We start from the raw sequence: 20,012 nt of genomic DNA on the forward strand, positions 1-20,012 counted from the left end.
AGGCCTGGATAAAAACATGAAAACATTCTGTAGGCCTGGATAAAAACATGAAAACATTCTGTAGGCCTGGATAAAAACATTCTGTAGGCCTGGTTGAAAACATTCTGTAGGCCTGGATAAAAACATTCTGTCGGCCTGGATATAAAACATTCTGTAGGCCTGGATAAAACATTAAAACATTCTGTAGGCCTGGATAAAAAACTGGTTGCCTGGATATAAAACATTCTGTGCCTAAAAAAAACATTCTGTAGGCCTGTCTGTTTCCACTTAAAACATTCTGTAGGCCTGATGGGTGTGTGTATTCTTCGTCATTGTCCATCTGTCTGTCAGTGCATGAAACATTCTGTAGGCCTGGATTAAAACATGAAAACATTCTGTAGGCCTGGATAAAACATGAAAACATTCTGTAGGCCTGGATAAAAACATGAAAACATTCTGTAGGCCTGGATAAAAACATTCTGTAGGCCTGGATGAAAACATTCTGTAGGCCTGGATGAAAACATGAAAACATTCTGTAGGCCTGGATAAAAAAAACATTCTGTAGGCCTGGATAAAACATTCTGTAGGCCTGGATAATAACATGAAAACATTCTGTAGGCCTGGATAATAAATGAAAACAAGGCCTGGATAATAACATAAAAAACATTCTGTAGGCCTGGATAATAACATGAAAACATTCTGTAGGCCTGGATGAAAACATGAAAACATTCTGTAGGCCTGGATAATAACATGAAAACATTCTGTCGGCCTGGATAAAAACATGTAGGCCTGGATGAAAACATGAAAACATTCTGTAGGCCTGGATAATAACATGAAAACATTCTGTAGGCCTGGATAATAACATTCTGTAGGCCTGGATAAAAACATTATGTAGGCCTGGATGAAAACATAAAAACATTCTGTAGGCCTGGATGAAAACATGAAAACATTCTGTAGGCCTGGATAATAACATGAAAACATTCTGTAGGCCTGGATAAAAACATTCTGTAGGCCTGGATAAAAACATGAAAACATTCTGTAGGCCTGGATAATAACATGAAAACATTCTGTAGGCCTGGATAATAACATTCTGTAGGCCTGGATAATAACATTCTGTAGGCCTGGATAATAACATTCTCTAGGCCTGTATAAAAACATTCTGTAGGCCTGTATAATAACATTCTGTAGGCCTGTATAATAACATTCTGTAGGCCTGGATAATAACATTCTCTAGGCCTGTATAAAAACATTCTGTAGGCCTGGATGAAAACATGAAAACATTCTGTAGGCCTGGATAATAACATGAAAACATTCTGTAGGCCTGGATAATAACATGAAAACATTCTGTAGGCCGGGATAATAACATTCTGTAGGCCTGTATAATAACATTCTGTCGGCCTGGATATAAAACATTCTGTAGGCCTGGATAAAAACATTCTGTAGGCCTGGATGATAACATGAAAACATTCTGTAGGCCTGGATGATAACATGAAAACATTCTGTAGGCCTGGATGAAAACATGAAAACATTCTGTAGGCCTGGATGAAAACATGAAAACATTCTGTAGGCCTGGATAAGAACATAAACATTCTGTCGGCCTGGATATAAAACATTCTGTAGGCCTGGATAATAACATTCTGTAGGCCTGGATAAAAACATTATGTAGGCCTGGATGAAAACATAAAAACATTCTGTAGGCCTGGATGAAAACATGAAAACATTCTGTAGGCCTGGATAATAACATGAAAACATTCTGTAGGCCTGGATAAAAACATTCTGTAGGCCTGGATAAAAACATGAAAACATTCTGTAGGCCTGGATAATAACATGAAAACATTCTGTAGGCCTGGATAATAACATTCTGTAGGCCTGGATAATAACATTCTGTAGGCCTGGATAATAACATTCTCTAGGCCTGTATAAAAACATTCTGTAGGCCTGTATAATAACATTCTGTAGGCATGTATAATAACATTCTGTAGGCCTGGATAATAACATTCTCTAGGCCTGTATAAAAACATTCTGTAGGCCTGGATGAAAACATGAAAACATTCTGTAGGCCTGGATAATAACATGAAAACATTCTGTAGGCCTGGATAATAACATGAAAACATTCTGTAGGCCGGGATAATAACATTCTGTAGGCCTGTATAATAACATTCTGTCGGCCTGGATATAAAACATTCTGTAGGCCTGGATAAAAACATTCTGTAGGCCTGGTTGAAAACATTCTGTAGGCCTGGATAAAAACATTCTGTAGGCCTGGATGATAACATGAAAACATTCTGTAGGCCTGGATGAAAACATGAAAACATTCTGTAGGCCTGGATGAAAACATGAAAACATTCTGTAGGCCTGGATAAGAACATAAACATTCTGTCGGCCTGGATATAAAACATTCTGTAGGCCTGGATAAAAAACATTGGTTGGTGTGCTTCTTCTGTTGTTCACGTATGTGGTCGTCTGTCTGTTTCCACTTACAAGCATGTGCTTTCATGGGTGTGTGATGGGTGTGTGTATTCTTCGTCATTGTCCATCTGTCTGTCAGTGCATGAAGGTTGTCTGTCCTCGCTCCATTCTGTAGGCCTGGATTAAAACATGAAAACATTCTGTAGGCCTGGATACAAACATGAAAACATTCTGTAGGCCTGGATAAAAACATGAAAACATTCTGTAGGCCTGGATAAAAACATTCTGTAGGCCTGGATGAAAACATTCTGTAGGCCTGGATGAAAACATGAAAACATTCTGTAGGCCTGGATAAAAACATTCTGTAGGCCTGGATGAAAACATGAAAAAATTCTGTAGGCCTGGATAATAACATGAAAAAATTCTGTAGGCCTGGATAATAACATGAAAACATTCTGTAGGCCTGGATAAAAACATGAAAACATTCTGTAGGCCTGGATAATAACATGAAAACATTCTGTAGGCCTGGATAATAACATGAAAACATTCTGTAGGCTTGGATAATAACATGAAAACATTCTGTAGGCCTGGATGAAAACATGAAAACATTCTGTAGGCCTGGATAATAACATGAAAACATTCTGTCGGCCTGGATAAAAACATGTAGGCCTGGATGAAAACATGAAAACATTCTGTAGGCCTGGATAATAACATGAAAACATTCTGTAGGCCTGGATAATAACATTCTGTAGGCCTGGATAAAAACATTATGTAGGCCTGGATGAAAACATAAAAACATTCTGTAGGCCTGGATGAAAACATGAAAACATTCTGTAGGCCTGGATAATAACATGAAAACATTCTGTAGGCCTGGATAAAAACATTCTGTAGGCCTGGATAAAAACATGAAAACATTCTGTAGGCCTGGATAATAACATTCTGTAGGCCTGGATAATAACATTCTGTAGGCCTGGATAATAACATTCTCTAGGCCTGTATAAAAACATTCTGTAGGCCTGTATAATAACATTCTGTAGGCCTGTATAATAACATTCTGTAGGCCTGGATAATAACATTCTCTAGGCCTGTATAAAAACATTCTGTAGGCCTGGATGAAAACATGAAAACATTCTGTAGGCCTGGATAATAACATGAAAACATTCTGTAGGCCTGGATAATAACATGAAAACATTCTGTAGGCCGGGATAATAACATTCTGTAGGCCTGTATAATAACATTCTGTCGGCCTGGATATAAAACATTCTGTAGGCCTGGATATAAAACATTCTGTAGGCCTGGATAAAAACATTCTGTAGGCCTGGTTGAAAACATTCTGTAGGCCTGGATGATAACATGAAAACATTCTGTAGGCCTGGATGAAAACATGAAAACATTCTGTAGGCCTGGATGAAAACATGAAAACATTCTGTAGGCCTGGATAAGAACATAAACATTCTGTCGGCCTGGATATAAAACATTCTGTAGGCCTGGATAAAAAACATTCTGTAGGCCTGGATGAAAACATGAAAACATTCTGTAGGCCTGGATGAAAACATTCTGTAGGCCTGGATAAGAACATAAACATTCTGTAGGCCTGTATAAAAACATTCTGTAGGCCTGTATAAAAACATTCTGTAGGCCTGTATAAAAACATTCTGTAGGCCTGTATAAAAACATTCTGTAGGCCTGGATAAAAACATTGTCTAGGCCTGGATAAAAACATTGTCTAGACCTGGATGAAAACATAATCTAGGCCTGGATGAAAACATTCTGTAGGCCTGGATGAAAACATAATCTAGGCCTGGATGAAAACATTCTGTAGGCCTGGATATAAAACATGAAAACATTCCGTAGGCCTGGATAAAAACATGAAAACATTCTGTAGGCCTGGATAAAAACATTAAAACATTCTGTAGGCCTGGATAAAAACATTGTCTAGGCCTGGATATAAAACATTCTGTAGGCCTGGATAAAAACATTGTCTAGACCTGGATGAAAACATAATCTAGGCCTGGATGAAAACATTCTGTAGGCCTGGATGAAAACATAATCTAGGCCTGGATGAAAACATTCTGTAGGCCTGGATATAAAACATGAAAACATTCCGTAGGCCTGGATAAAAACATGAAAACATTCTGTAGGCCTGGATAAAAACATGAAAACATTCTGTAGGCCTGGATAAAAACATTCTGTAGGCCTGGATAAAAACATGAAAACATTCTGTAAAAGAGACAAAGGTAAGTCTGACCACTGCTGGCCCTCCCCTCTTCCTTTCCTCCTGCAGTAGATGGATTGGAGTGTCTCCTCAGTTCAGAGTTTAGAGAAGCGTCCTTACTCTGCAACTCCGTTCCGAAGACCCCTCTCCTCTATAGCTCCATTTTGATTGGTCCATCTCATAGCCAGCTTGTCTGTGATTGATTCCTCTCCTCCCCGAAGTGCATTTCTGATTGGTTGGTGTGTGTTCAACAGCAAAACCTGCTGACGATGGAGCAGATTGTGACGGTGGAGGAGACACAGATTAAAGATAAGAAGTGCATCCTGCTGCGCATCAAAGGAGGGAAGCAGTTTGTCTTGCAGTGTGAGGTACGGAGGAAAACTACTAGATCTTTCTTGGTCTCTATAAATGATTGTGCTAGTTGTAAGTTAGTCAAATGGAAGGTGTGTATGTAATATGTGTGCTACCTGTCTGCAGAGTGACCCAGAGTTTGTCCAGTGGAAGAAGGAGCTGACCGAGGCGTTCACTGAGGCCCAGAAGCTGCTGCGTCGCGCCCCTAAGGTCATTGGGAAGGGACGGGCTGGGGGGGTGGAGCTCTCCAAACCTCCCCTCACACACCACAACAGCAACGGCCTGTAGGCTACACACCTGCACACACACACACACCGTATCTTATAACCTCATCCCCTATGACCCCGCCCCCCCAGCCCTAGACACACACACACAAACATACAGTAACACCCCACACTCTCGCCCTGGAGTGTGTATGGACCAAGCCGGCAGCCTCTCTCCTCTGAAAGCCAAAGCGTACCATGGGACCCTGGGATGAAGGGAAAGAGATGTGCATGTACCTAAAGAGGTCCAGAGTGTTTCCTCTCCTCCATCTCCCACTGTAGCCTCGGGGTAGACCCTTCTCAATGATGACACACTCTTCTCACCCCAATGCACTGGCATTCCACCCAGTCAACCTGGCAGAGCAGCAGAAAGCAACACTGGAGTAGGAGACTGAAGACTAGGGCCCCTCTTCTCCCTGTCTCCCTCATTCCCCAGCCTCGTCTTGAGACTGGACCTGAGCCACACACACCTGCCAGCCACTCTCCACAGGATTGTCTGATTGTAGTGGACGGGCAGGACCTAAAGCAGGAGGTGAAGATCTGGACCAATGGCATCGCTTGGAGAGAGGGGGCTGGACCAATGACATTCCTCTCCTGTGGGCTCATACGGAGGGGAGGAGAGAAAAGCAGAAGGAGCAAAGACCTGCTGGGACATACCAAGAGAATGGCAATGAACTGTGTGTGTTGCTGTGTGTGTGGACATTATTGTCCCTGTGTGTTGCTGTGTGTGTGTACGTTATTGTCCCTGTGTGTTGCTGTGTGTGTGTACGTTATTGTCCCTGTGTGTTGCTGTGTGTGTGTACGCTATTGTCCCTGTGTGTTGCTGTGTGTGTATGCTATTGTTGCTGTATGTGTATGCTATTGTTGCTGTGTGTTGCTGTGTGTGTATGCTATTGTTGCTGTGTGTGTGTGCTATTGTTGCTGTGTGTACGCTTTTGTCCCTGTGTGTTGCTGTGTGTGTACGCTATTGTCCCTGTGTGTGTATGCTATTGTCGCTGTGTGTGTACGCTATTGTCCCTGTGTGTGTATGCTATTGTTGCTGTGTGTGTACGCTATTGTCCCTGTGTGTTGCTGTGTGTACGCTATTGTCCCTGTGTGTTGATGTGTGTGTATGCTATTGTTGATGTGTGTGTATGCTATTGTTGATGTGTGTGTATGCTATTGTTGCTGTGTGTGTGTATGCTATTGTTGATGTGTGTGTATGCTATTGTTGCTGTGTGTGTATGCTATTGTTGTTGTGTGTGTGTATGCTATTGTTGCTGTGTGTGTGTATGCTATTGTTGCTGTGTGTGTGTATGCTATTGTCCTTTGTGTGTGTGTGTGTGTGTGTGTATGCTATTGTCCTTGTGTGTGTATGCTATTGTCCTTGTGTGTGTATGCTATTGTCCTTGTGTGTGCATGCTATTGTCCTTGTGTGTGTATGCTATTGTCCTTGTGTGTGTATGCTATTGTCCTTGTGTGTGTATGCTATTGTTGCTGTGTGTGTATGCTATTGTTGCTGAGTGTGTATGCTATTGTTGCTGTGTGTGTGTATGCTATTGTTGCAGTGTGCTATTATTGCTGTGTGTGTGTACGCTATTGTCGCTGTGTGTGTGTACGCTATTGTCCCTGTGTGTGTACGCTATTGTCCCTGTGTGTGCGTGTGTGTACGCTTTCCTCCCTGTGTGTGCGTGAACGCTATTGTCCCTGTGTGTGTGTGTGTGTGTGTATGCGTGCTATTGTCCCTGTATGCATGTATGTGTGTGTGTGTGTGTGCGTGTGTGTGCAATTGTCCGTGTGTGTGTGTATGCAATTGTCCGTGTGTGTGTGTATGCTATTGTTGCTGTGTGTCCAGAGATGGGGCCATAGAGGTGGAAGCAGGTTGTTATTCCTTCAACAGAGAATGAAAAAGGAGAGGAAGAAAGCTGCTTTGAATTTGGAAGAAACTTTTACCCTTTGTTCATGTCCTCCCTCCCTCCATCACTGAAGTGCATAATGTGCCAACGTCAATATTTACTTGAGTCACCTGAGGACCCGTTTGAAAGCAGGCATCGCCCTCGGGTACAGATCTCACTGGCACGGAACTCTTGTGACCATGGACAAACTTCCCCGATTGGCTCCTGTACAGCTGCTGGTAACCATGGAGACCGGGGAACGCTTGTACTTGTAACTATAGGAACAAGGGATGGTGTGTATGAAGGACACACCGTCAAACCGACATAGATGGAGGAGGGATCTACTGACTGACTAGCGATCTTTATGGGCTACAGTATGTGTTTATAGCCCAAGTCCTTCTCTGTATCTCCTGTATAAAACAGTACTACTCTACAATACATGTCTGTCTGTCCTCTTCTCTATGGGCATGTGGGGGGGTTCTGACAGCTTTCAATCAACTGGCAGTGTGCATACCTCTGTGTGTGTGTGTGTGCGCACGTGCATGCATCTGTGAACCTCTGAGGGCCAAATACTGTGCTGTGTGATTGTATCAGGGCAGTCCTAATTTGTGTGTATGCCATAGTCTTTCAGCCATCCAGATGCAGATTTACACACACACATGCAGATTTACAGACAGACACACAGGAATGGCTGTATAGGGACGTCAGTGCAGAGAGAGAGGTGTTAGGTTGTTGACTCCACAAACCATCAGTTAGTTCACTTCAGGCTGGTTTGAACTTTCCTATAAAGGATTTCTGATTGTGACCCAGAATGCAGCTTTATGTTTCACAGTTTTAGGAGAACCAGCTGTGCTGCAGGCTGGAGTCATGACATGTTTAACTGATTGACATGAACGCACAGCTGGGAGATGTTTTAGAAAAGAGAGAGGAGGAAGAGGTGAAACAATTTGTTCACTCAATTGTAATTTCAGGGTTTTGTTTTTTCACGCAGTACAATGTTCCTTGTCTGTTATAACCATGCATTTCCTCAGCTGTGACCTGCATGTGGGGCTGGGGGGGATATTCTTAGTAGCCTTTACAAGTCAGAGGGAAGTGATGTTGTTTTAGAGATACCTGTCACCTTTCATGGTGTCTTTTAATTGTTTTTAAACCAAATGAATGGGTTTAGTTTTTGTTGAAATGACTTTGTAGCACCTTTTTAAGCCAATGTGTTACTTACTTGATGTTCAATGTGCCAAATACCTGTTGCTGTTTGGCTGACTGTTCTGGACCAATGAATTCTCCTCTCTCAACTTTGACCCCTCACAGCACCAGCCTTTGGCCACACACACACACACACACACTCAACCCCTGAATCTGAGGAATGTGTGTCTTTTAAAGGGTACAGAACGAACAACTGGTGCTGTGGAGCAGAGTGAGGAGAGGTGTTTCTATGTCCTAGCATGGAGTGAGTCTGGCTTTTGGCACCTTTACCTGTCACACACAGGGCTTGGTTGTAATGGGTTCAATTGGTGTGTGTGCGTGCTGCATTCAATCGCTTGTCAGTATGTTTATTTGGTGGAGATGTTTTTGTCAAACACACGCGCGCTAGATATTGAAAGAGGATGGCATATAGTAAGGATAAAAACTAACAAATTCAAGTATATATATGAATATATGTGTATATGAAATGACAAATGCTCTAGGATTATTTAAAAAGATGTAACGATGTAGATTTATGTTCAGATGACGATGGGCAGGGGAAGGGTTGGGATGTATATTAATCTGTTTGTGGTGAAGACATTGGCTCGGAGCACATAGACTTTAGCTATTGAACCTGCGAGTTACCAGATGATTATTTTTGTTTGAATACCAGACTCTTGCTCTTTCATATTTATTGTGTTTTGGGGAAATGGCGCCTCCTGTCTACGAGCTCACACCAGACGACTCGCTGTAGAAAACTGCTCCACACACATCACTCTTTTACATGTACCACAAATACTACTGGCTTTGGGTTACTCTTACGATTGAGATTATGACGACAATGATCATTATTGATAATATTATTCAATAATTGTTATAAAAATTATTTTGTTTTAATGAATTTTGTTTTGTTTCCAAGACAGGTAGAGCATATGTGTTGGACTGCTTATATAAAACAGTTCAGAAATAAATAAAAACATTTTTTTTCGTGTTGCTTTGTCTAAGTGTGATTTGTTGAGCCACTACAGTACACTACATACTATTGAAGTTGGAAGTTTACATACACCTTAGCCAAATACATTTAAACTCAGTTTCTCACAATTCCTGACATTTAATCCGAGTAAAAATTCCCTGTCTTAGGTCAGTTAGGATCACCACTTTATTTTAAGGATGTGAAATGTCGGAACAATAGTGTAGTGATTTATTTCAGCTTTTATTTCTTTCATCACATTCCCAGTGGGTAGGAGGTTTTCATACACTCAATTAGTATTTGGTAGTGTTGTCTTAAACAATTTAAACTTGGGTCAAATGTTTTGGGTAGCCTTCTACAAGCTTCCCACAATAAATTGGGTGAATTTTGGCCGATTACTCCTGACAGAGCTGGTGTAACTGAGTCAGGTTTATAGGCCTCCTTGCTCGCACACGCTTTTTCAGTTCTGCCCACACATTTTCTATGGGATTGAGGTCAGGGCTTTGTGATGGCCACTCCAATACCTTGACTTTGTTGTCCTTAAGCCATTTTGCCACAACTTTGGAAGTATGCTTCATTGTCTGTTTGGAAGACCCATTTGCAACCAAGCTTTAACTGACTGATGTCTTGAGATGTTGCTTCAATATATCCACGTAATTTTCTTCCTCATGATTCCATCTATTTTATGAAGTGCACCAGTCCCTTCTGCAGGAAAGCACCCCCACAACATAATGCTGCCACCCCCATGCTTCACAGTTGGGATGGGTGTTCTTCGGCTTGCAAGCCTCCCCTCTTTTCCTCCAAACGATGGTCATTATGGCCGAACAGTTCTATTTTTGTTTCATCAGGCCAGAGGACATTTCTCCAAAAAGTATCTTTCTCATGTGCATTTGCAAACCGTAGTCTGGCTTTTTTATGTTGGTTTTGGAGCAGTTGCTTCTTCCTTGCTGAGCGACCTTTCAAGTTATATCGATATAGGACTCATTTTGCTGTGGATATAGATCTTTTTGTACCTGTTACCTCCAGCATCTTCACAAGGTCCTTTGCTGCTGTTCTGGGATTGAGTTGCACTCAATCGCACCAAAGTACGTTCAACTCTAGGAGAACACGTCTCCTTCCTGAGCAGTATGACGGCTGCGTGGTCCCATGGTGTTTATACTTGCGTACTATTGTTTGCACAGATGAACGTGGTACCTTCAGGCGTTTGGAAATTGCTCCCAAGGATAAAACAGACTTGTGGAGGTCTACAATTGTTTTTCTGAGGTCTTGGTTGATTTCTTTTGATTTTCCCATGATGTCAACCAAAGACAGGTAGGCCTTGAAATACATCCACAGGTACACCTCCAATTGACTCAAATGATTTAAATTAGCCTATCAGAAGCTTCTAAAGCCATGACATTTTCTGGAATTTTCCAAGCTGTTTAAGGGCAGTCAACTTAGTGAATTTCAACCTCTGACCCACTGGAATTGTGATACAGTGAATTATAAGTGAAATAATCTGCCTGTAAACAGTTGTTGTAAAAATGTATTGTGTCAAGCACACAGTAGATGTCCTAACCGTCTTGTCAAAACTATAGTTTGTTAAGAAATGTGTGGAGTGGTTGAAAAACAAGTTTTAATGACTCCAACCGAAGTGCATGTAAACTTCTGACTTCAACTGTATTATATAATGATATCAAGGGCAAGTTAAGAGTTGCTATTAAGAATTGCTATTTCAGCCTCACCTGTTGCTGACCGCTGTATAAAATCGAGCACACAGCCATGCAATGTCCATAGACAGACATTGGCATTAGAATTACCATACTGAAGAGCTCAGTGACTTTCAACGTGGCACCGTCTAAGGATGCCACCTTCCCAAAAAGTACGTTTGTCAAATGTCTGCCCTGCTAGAGCTGCCCCGGTGAAGTGCTGTTATTGTGAAGTGGAAATGTCCAGGAGCAACAACGGCTCAGCCGCGAAGAGGTAGGTCACACAAGCTCATATAATGGGACCGTCGAGTGCTGTAGCGCGTAAAAATCGTCTGGCTTTGGTTGCAACACTCACTACAGAGTTCCAAACGGCCTCTGGATGCAACGTCAGCACAATGACTTAATGAAATGTGTTGCCATGATCAAGCAGCCACACAAGCCTAAGATCACAATGCTAAGCTTCGGCTAGAGTGGTGTAAAGCTTGCCGCCATTGGACTCTGGAGCAGTGGAAACGCGTTCTCTGTAGTGATGAATCACGCTCCACCATTCTAGATGATTCTGTGCTTCCAACTTTGTGGCAACAGTTTGGGGAATGCCCTTTCCTGTTTCAGCATGACAATGCCCCTGTGCACAAAATGAGGTCCATACAGAAATGGTTTGTCGAGATCGGTGTGGAAGAAATTGACTGGCCTGCACAGAGCCCTGACCTCAACCCCATCGAACACCTTTGGGATCAATTGAAACACCTACTGCGAGCCGGTGCCCGACCTCAATGCTGTTGTGGCTGAATGGAAGCAAGTCCCTACAGCAAGTCCCCACAGCAATGTTCCAACATCTAGTGGAAAGCATTCCCAGAAGAGTGGAGGCTGTTATAGCAGCAAAGGGGGACCAACTACATATTAATGCCCATGATTTTGAAGTGAGATGTTAGATGAGCAGGTGTCATGTGGTGTAGCTCTTTTAATGTGTTCATGTTCAAGCAATCTGACAATTTTTCAATAACATCCAGCTACTGAATAAGTATGAATAAATGTACCCCTGTTTTATAACACATTTAATGTCAAAACTTGGAGAAGTACCAGACACTGAACTATTGATACCATAATAGTTGATGTGTTCTCCTGAAACCTGTTCGGCACACTGTGCCCAAGAGGGAGCTGGTGGCTTCTTGGGATAGGTCAGTGCTTCCAGTCCTTTTTCCTCCCCTGTCCCAACCTCTTCTGTCCCCCTCACTCCTCTCTTAGCTTCACCTAGCTCCTCATCCTGAAGTTCAGTTTGGCTGAAACAGGGTGCACCGGGACATGGAATGTGATGTGACCAGGCAAACCCTCTCAGATGGAACAGTACATCATGGTACATTATTCAGGAACATACAACATCCATAAAATATATGTTCACATTTTCAACCTACTTTTCATTGGGAAGCAGATGAAGGACATATGGGGATTTTATCAAAGCAAGCAAACACTAACAGTACATTCAGAAAGTATTCAGACCTTTTCACTTTTTCCACATTTTGTTACATTACAGCCTTATTCTAATATTGATTCAAGAATTTTTTTCTCACCAATCTACACACAATACCCCATAATGACAAAGCAAAAACATGTTTGTGGAAATTTGAGCAAATTGAAATATGACATTTACATTGGTATTCAGACCCTTTACTCAGTACTTTGTTGAAGCACCTTTGGCAGCGATTACTCTTCTTGGGTGTGACGCTACAAGCTTGGCACACCTGTATTTTGGGAGTTTCTCCCATTCTTCTCTGCAGATCCTATCAAAATCTGTCAGGTTGGATGGGGAGCATCGTTGCACAGCTATTAGATCTCTCCAGAGATGTTCGATCAAGTTTAAGTCCAGGCTCTGGCTGGGCCACTCAAGGACATTCAGAGACTTGTCCCCAAGCCACTCCTGTCTTGTCTTGGCTGTGTGCTTAGGGTTGTTGTCCTGTTGGAAGTTGTGTAGATTGATTTGTAAAAAAAATATATATTCAATCCAGTTTAGAATAAGACTGTAAAGTAACAAAATGTGGAAAAATTGAAGGGGTCTGAACACTTCCCGAATACACTGTATGCATGTGAAAACTCCAAATTATAAATCCTTACTCCACGTGCTTGACATATGTCACTTTATTCCGTGCCATCGGCTTTGAACGAGGCACCCAACTCATCCCTGGAGGCAGCCCGCTTATAAAACGAATGCAATTACTTTCACTCCTCCCTGGTGAACTCGGCCATTTTAATCCAATCCCCTGTCTTGCTTTATGAGGCTCTTCCTCTCTCAGCTGTAGCTGTCAGTCAGGTTAGAACGGTTTTGACTAGATGGGATACAGTTTATGTCAGAATTGGCCAGAATTGACTTTCCGCATCAGGTTAGGACAATTTACGCAGCAGGCTAGGAGAAGTAACGTAGCAGGTTAGGAGAATTAGATTAAAGTTTGCAAAAGGGTAAGGATTAACGTAACCCAATTCAGAGATACGTGGCTTTTTCTAGCAGTTGCTATGGAATGGGCTTTGGGCTTAGAGTTTGTGTGTGTGTTTGTTTCATTCTAACAACATCAACAGCAATCCATCACTCTTATGTCCAAATCCCAATAGCCAATACATTCATTCCAGCTTTCCACTCTCTCGCCTCAGTCTCTATATGCCATTTATCCATTGGGTTGTTTAGACCTGAAGTCTAAACCTTAGACAAATGAAGATGCAGGAAGCCTTAGTTTGCTACAGCATCCTCTTTTACCCATTGCTTTGCCCCAACTGTATTCTCTCTCTCACCTCTCACTCTTTATCTCTTTCTTTCTCTGTCCCCTCTCTCCCCTGTCATTTTCTAAATCCAGTTCTCCTAACAGGGTAGTATCCCCTACCACCTCCCCCAGTCCCACTATATTTATAGCTCAATCTGGTGGCAAGCCAGCTGCCTCCCTTATCTGTGTGTGTGTGTCATAATAATAGAACTGTGTGTGTGTGTGTGTGTGTGTGTGTGTGTGTGTGTGTGTGTGTGTGTGTGTGTGTGTGTGTGTGTGTGTGTGTGTGTGTGTGTGTGTGTGTGTGTGTGTGAGAGAGATGGCTGAGATGGCTGTCTGTGTCACTCTATTTCTGACTGCATTGCTGGGAGCCCCATTCGTCTTGTCTGACTGTGTGTGTCGGTGTGTGTTTCTGTTTGACAGTGGGACAGTGAGCCTCTCTCTTTGGCCTCACAAGTTTCGGACTATACAGCAGTACATTTGGAGTTCCTGCGTTGAGTATTAGCCATCATAAGGTAGGTGAACTTTGAGTTTAGTGTGTATTTGTGTGAAATGTCAGAGAATATAAGACAGAGACAGAGTTTGTTCTCATTACTTTGTTTCTAGAGCCCTGGGTGGATCTTTGGACTGAGGGACAGATAGGGGAGAGAAGGTTAAGGGAAAACGAGAGAGAGGATGGGGTAAAAGAGACAAAGAAGGGCTGGGTAGGGTAGGGTAGAGAGAGTGGACGGGTAGAGGAAAGAGGGTTGGGGAAAAAGGGTAGGGGAGAGAGGTAGGGGAAAGAGAGTGTAGAGAGGAGGGGTAGTGGAAAGTGGAGAGGGTAGGGTAGAGGGGTAGAGGAGAGGGCAGGGTAAAGGGGTAGAGGAGAGGACAGGGTAGAGGTAGAGGAGAGGACAGGGTAGAGGAGAGGACAGGGTAGAGGTAGAGGAGAGGACAGGGTAGAGGTAGAGGTAGAGAAGAGGACAGGGTAGAGGAGAGGACAGGGTAGAGGTATAGGTAGAGAAGAGGACAGGGTAGAGGAGAGGACAGGATAGAGGTAGAGGTAGAGAAGAGGAGAGGACAGGGTAGAGGAGAGGACATGGTAGAGGGGTAGAGGAGAGGACAGGGTAAAGAGAGAGGACAGGGTAGAGGGGTAGAGGAGAGGACAGGGTAGAGGAGAGGACAAGGTAGAGGTAGAGAAGAGGACAGGGTAGAGGGGTAGAGGAGAGGACAGGGTAGAGGGGTAGAGGAGAGGACAGGGTAGAGGTAGAGAAGAGGACAGGGTAGAGGGGTAGAGGAGAGGACAGGGTAAAGGGGTAGAGGAGAGGACAGGGTAGAGGTAGAGAAGAGGACATGGTAGAGGGGTAGAGTAGAGGACAGGGTAGAGGGGTAGAGTAGAGGACAAGTATGAGGGGTAGAAGAGAGGCGTAGGGTGGAGGGGTAGAGGGTAGGACAGGGTAGAGGGGTAGAGGAGAGGACAGGGTAGAGGGGTAGAGGAGAGGACAGGGTAGAGGGGTAGAGGAGAGGACAGAGTGGAGGGGTAGAGGAGAGGACAGAGTGGAGGGGTAGAGGAGAGGACAAGGTAGAGGGGTAGAGGAGAGGGGTAGGGTGGAGGGGTAGAGGAGACGACAGGGTAGAGGAGAGGACATGGTAGAGGGGTAGAGTAGAGGACAGGGTAGAGGGGTAGAGTAGAGGACAAGGTTGAGGGGTACAAGAGAGGGGTAGGGTGGAGGGGTAGTGGAGAGGACAAGGTAGAGGAGAGAGGTAGGGTGGAGGCGTAGAGGAGAGGACAAGGTAGAGGGCCTGGTGTACAGGAGTTGTCTGAAAGTGTGACTGCTGTCAAAGACAGAACATAACAGTTCCCCATATAGGATGGGTTATGTCATGTTCTATCAAGTTGACAGGGTTGTCACTATTGATTTGGTGGATCACAAGAAAATTGGAGTCGCTTCAGGTGGGAGATAAAAGTTTGGAAACCGGCGGAATTGAGCCACCGTTCGTGGGAACATGCCATGGACACAGCATCATGGCTGAACAGATCTGACAAAGTTAAAACAGTTGCTTACATATCACCCAGAAATGTGTTGTGGTGAATCAACAGGTGAACACTGAAGTAAAAATATATATTAAGATGGCGGTCTGGATGTCATACTAACCAACATCATCACCCTCAGAGATGAGTTGACGTAGGCTTCATTGGTGTTGTGTTGATCAGAGACTGTCCACAACAGGTCTGTCTTCCTGTCTGTGTGTCATACTCCTAAACCAACTAGCCACAGTCTTTCTGACCTTGGATATACTGTACTTGCAATACCCAATATTTTCATAAAATCTACAGGTCTGTCTGTCTGCCCGTCCGTCCATTCCTTCGTTCGTTCGTTCGTAACTGCTGGTGCTCCAGACAAGAGCTGGAGGTAGTGGATGTGTCTGTAAGGGCCAGGGCCCAGATGAAAAAAAAACACTTATTTCGCAAAAACTTAGGAAGCTTCTTAAGAAAAAAAAAGCAAGAAGATAAGATAGTTCTTAATTGTAATTCCTCAACAATACCTTTAGATTTAATGATTTCTTACAAACTTTTCAAATAACTTTTTAAAAATGTTCTTAAAATGTTTGTTGCTAGGCAACCGTTTTAGCTAGCTATCTAGCTAGCAATGGAAATCATGTTAGCATATTTCCTACTGAGATTACTGTTCTAAAACATGTTCTTGGGTTTAAAATAATCAATACTGAAAGATGAAGTTTGTGAGTGAATTAAACATGTTCAATTGCTTTCGTGAGCTTTTTCTCTCGATGCCCTGGGTTTTAGACAAGGGTTTAGCTATCTTTGAATTAAGGACATTTCCATTAACTTCATTTTCAATAATCACATTTCTTTTAAACTTTTTGCTTAATTATGGAGAAACATAAGAAGCGCAATACAATTTCCTATAACCTTTTTGAGGAGTAGGAACTTTTCTTAACATTATTCTTAAGTCTATAGTTAAGGAAAAAATGGCAGTTAAGAAGAAATTTATTCGAAAGAAGGTTTTGTGAATCTGGGCCCAGGGGAGTAGAGATCAGGGTTGTAGTGTGTCTGAGAAGTCCAATGGATCAGACAGCTAAGTCAGGCTGAAACCAGAGGAAAGGAGAGCTGTACACGAGACCCAGGTGGCGAGTGTGTTGGTGAGGGAAGAAACAGTAGTTTGTGAGAGGTTGTGCAGACTTCAACTGTACATGTACTTCCTTGCATTTCCCTATGGGGCAGAATATAATCACAATAAAACATCAAGGAGTAGGAAGTGATTTAAAACCAGCATACACACAAATAACATCAAGGAATTAGAAGAACCCTGGTTTAGGGACACCTTTAAGAAGAAAAAAAAAAAGCACTTTTCAGTATATTAAATCAAATGTGAGAGTGCTTGTGTGCTTATGACTTCACTAGAAAGACTGATATTTCTGAGAGACAGCTGATTTGTGCGTGGCTGGTGTTGAGTGATCTGCCACCTGTCATGTATTCCACCTCGTCGTGAGGTGTTTCATCATGTGTTGCCAGCAGTGGTTACTACATCTCATCAGAAAACATGCTGCTCCATAACACGTGATTCTGAACTTACTGTTTGAGAAACACTGCTCAACATACACTACATGACCAAAAGTATACGGACACCTTCTCGTCAAACATCTCATTCTGAAATCATGGGCATTAATATGGAGTTGGTCCCCCCTTTGCAGCTATAACAGCCTCCACTCTTCTGGAAAGGAACATTGATGCAGGGATTAGCTTCCATTCAGCCACAAGAGCATTAGTGAGGTCGGGCAATGATGTTGGGCGATTAGGCCTGGCTCGCAGTCGGTGTTCCAATTCATCCCAAAGGTGTTTGATGGGGTAGAGGTCATGGCTCTGTGCAGGGCAGTCAAGTTCTTCCACACTGATCTCAACAATCCATTTCTGTATGGACCTCGCTTTGTGTACAGGGCACTGTCATGCTGAAACAGGAAAGGGCCTTCCCCAAACTGTTGCCACAAACTTGGAAGCACAGAATTGTCTAGAATGTCATTGTATGCTGTAGCGTTAAGATTTCCCTTCACTAAGGAACCATGAAAAACAACCCCAGACCATTATTCCTCCTCCACCAAACTTTACAGTTGACACTATCCATTCTGGCAGGTAGAGTTCTCTTGGCATGCGCCAAACCCAGATTAGTCCGCCGGACTGCCAGATGGTGAACAGTTCTTGTGCTGACATTACTTCCAGAGGCAGTTTGGAACTCGGTAGTGAGTGTTGCAACCGAGGACAGACATTTCCACTTCACAATAACAGCACTTACAATTGACCGAGGGCAGCTCTAGCTGGGCAGAAATTTTACGAACTGACTTGTTGGAAATATGGCATCCTATGACGGTGCCACGTTGAAAGTCACTGAGGTCTTCAGTAAGGCCATTCTACTGACAATGTTTGGAGATTACATGGTTGTGTGCTCGATTGTATACACTTGTAAGTAACAGATGTGGCTGAAATAGCCCAAATCCACTCATTTGAAGGGATGTCCACATACTTTTGGAAATAAAGTGTATCTTTCAATGTATACTTTATCCATCTCCATCTCTTTCTCCATCTTCCCTCTGTCTTTGCTTTGCCTGTTTCTCTCCATCCCTATACTCGTAGAAAAAAGGGTTCCAAAAGGGTTTTTCAGCTGTCTGCATAGGAGAACCCTTATTGGGTCCAGGTAGAACCCTTTTGGGTTCCATGTAGAACCCTCTGTGGAAAGGGATCTACATGGAACCGATAAGGGTTCTACCTGGAACCAAAAAGGGTTTTGCAAATGGTTCTGCTATGGGGACAGCCAAAGAACCATTTTAGGTTGTAGGTATAAAAATAAAATTGAAGAGTGAATTTCCCTCTTTCTTCTCTGCCTATCTTTCTCCCTCTCTATTTTGTCCCTCTCTATCCCTCTTTCTCTCATTCCTGTTTCTCTCCATCCCAGGTTCACAGTGTCACCGTTTATGTGTTGACCCACCCCCACTCTGACATCACATCACGCTGACCTCTGACTGTTTGACCCCTCACCCCTGACTCCTCCCCCAGCAGCCGTTGCCATGGCACTTTCCTCACGCTTAAAGCTCTGGGAGCAGAAGGGAGGTGCAGAGATGATGTGGCATGAGGCATTTGTGTCCTAGAATAGTCTGGAATGGTCTTCACTCTGTTTGTGTTCTAGTTGTGTGTTCCCTTAATGTGTGTTCTAATGAGTCATGTTGAAGATGTTTGTAGTCTAGAATTATCAGCCTGTGTGATCTGGATTAGTTGTTCTATGTGTGGGCTACCGTATGTCCCACACACTGCTTTGCATCTCCCATCTGCAAATACAACCACTCCTGTGTGTACATACAGTAACCAGAGCATCACACACACACCCTACCTTCCTTCCTTACTCACTCACTCACTCACTCACTCACTCACTCACTCACTCACTCACTCACTCACTCACTCACTCACTCACTCACTCACTCACTGACTCACTCACTCACTCACTCGCTCAATTAGTAATTTAATTCACTCCTCTATTACCAATCCCAATGTCATTCTTATGTCTCTATATGTTAGCATTATGGACCAGTAACATATTTAGACCACATCTGAGCAGAGGACAGGAGAGAGAGGAGAGCTGTCTTACTGACCTTTCTGTCCTCCTGTCTCCACAGTAACAGCAGGTTAAATCTAATCTGACCATTACCTCTGGTGGTATTAATAGACCAGTAATGAACTAGTCATTCACTAGTTGTTAAGTAGTTACACACCGTTGATATAATCTGTGTCAGTAATCCACACCTGTTTGTAGCCAATAGGAAACTCTGTGAACTCAACTGATCTGCAGTCCTCAAAGTAGATGATATTTGCTGTTCCACACTAGCATGTGTTTGTGTGTGTGTATATAAGTGTGAAAGTGTGTGAGCTATCCTGCTATCACAGTATATTGCTGTTGAGCCTGTGCTGAGCGTAGACTGCATTGCATCTATTTCTAACAGTATATCTGACTCTGCATGGAAGCATTGGTCTGTGGCCCTGTTCAAATTACATTAACTGTCAAATATAGGTTAAAATACATACTGTGAAAATACATCCCCTTTTCTACAAGGATAAAAGGATGAATGTGTACATTTGTATTTGAACAAGGCCTGTGTCTGTCATATCAGTCTTACCCTCTCCATCCCTCCATTCCACTCTACAGATAAAGGAGAAGAAGGAAGAGCCCACCTCTCCTCCGCCTCCTCTGTCAGCCCTACCGGGAGGCTTCCTCAAGCAGCTGGTCAGAGAGACAGAGAAGGAGACCAAACAAAAAGAACCCGAGGTCAAAGAAGAGAAGGTGGTAAGAGA

The 20,012-nt window shown here is 43.1% G+C and overlaps 2 protein-coding genes across 5 annotated transcripts in view; both read left to right on the forward strand.

The window, feature by feature from the left end:
• grk3 (G protein-coupled receptor kinase 3) overlaps positions 1-5,331 on the forward strand; it is a 79,620-nt gene extending 74,289 nt beyond the window's left edge. The window contains exons 20-21 of the mRNA XM_042302473.1: positions 4,858-4,971; positions 5,081-5,331. Coding sequence (XP_042158407.1) covers positions 4,858-4,971; positions 5,081-5,242 — 276 coding nt within the window. The 3' untranslated portion in view covers positions 5,243-5,331. The remainder of the gene's footprint in view (positions 1-4,857; positions 4,972-5,080) is intronic.
• An 8,691-nt stretch (positions 5,332-14,022) lies between these two features.
• Positions 14,023-20,012, forward strand: part of LOC112219926 (unconventional myosin-XVIIIb-like) — a 56,605-nt gene continuing 50,615 nt past the window's right edge. For 2 of the 4 annotated variants that reach the window (XM_042302474.1, XM_042302475.1), the window contains exons 1-3: positions 14,023-14,193; positions 18,625-18,775; positions 19,867-20,004. In XM_042302474.1, the coding sequence (XP_042158408.1) occupies positions 18,737-18,775; positions 19,867-20,004 (177 nt within the window). In that variant the 5' untranslated portion in view covers positions 14,023-14,193; positions 18,625-18,736. Of the gene's footprint in view, positions 14,194-18,624; positions 18,780-19,866; positions 20,005-20,012 lie in introns of those variants that run through there. The other 2 variants (XM_042302476.1, XM_042302477.1) reach the window with 2 other exon arrangements.

Source organism: Oncorhynchus tshawytscha, linkage group LG20 (genome assembly GCF_018296145.1).
Source record: "Oncorhynchus tshawytscha isolate Ot180627B linkage group LG20, Otsh_v2.0, whole genome shotgun sequence".
Classification (NCBI taxonomy): domain Eukaryota; kingdom Metazoa; phylum Chordata; class Actinopteri; order Salmoniformes; family Salmonidae; genus Oncorhynchus; species Oncorhynchus tshawytscha.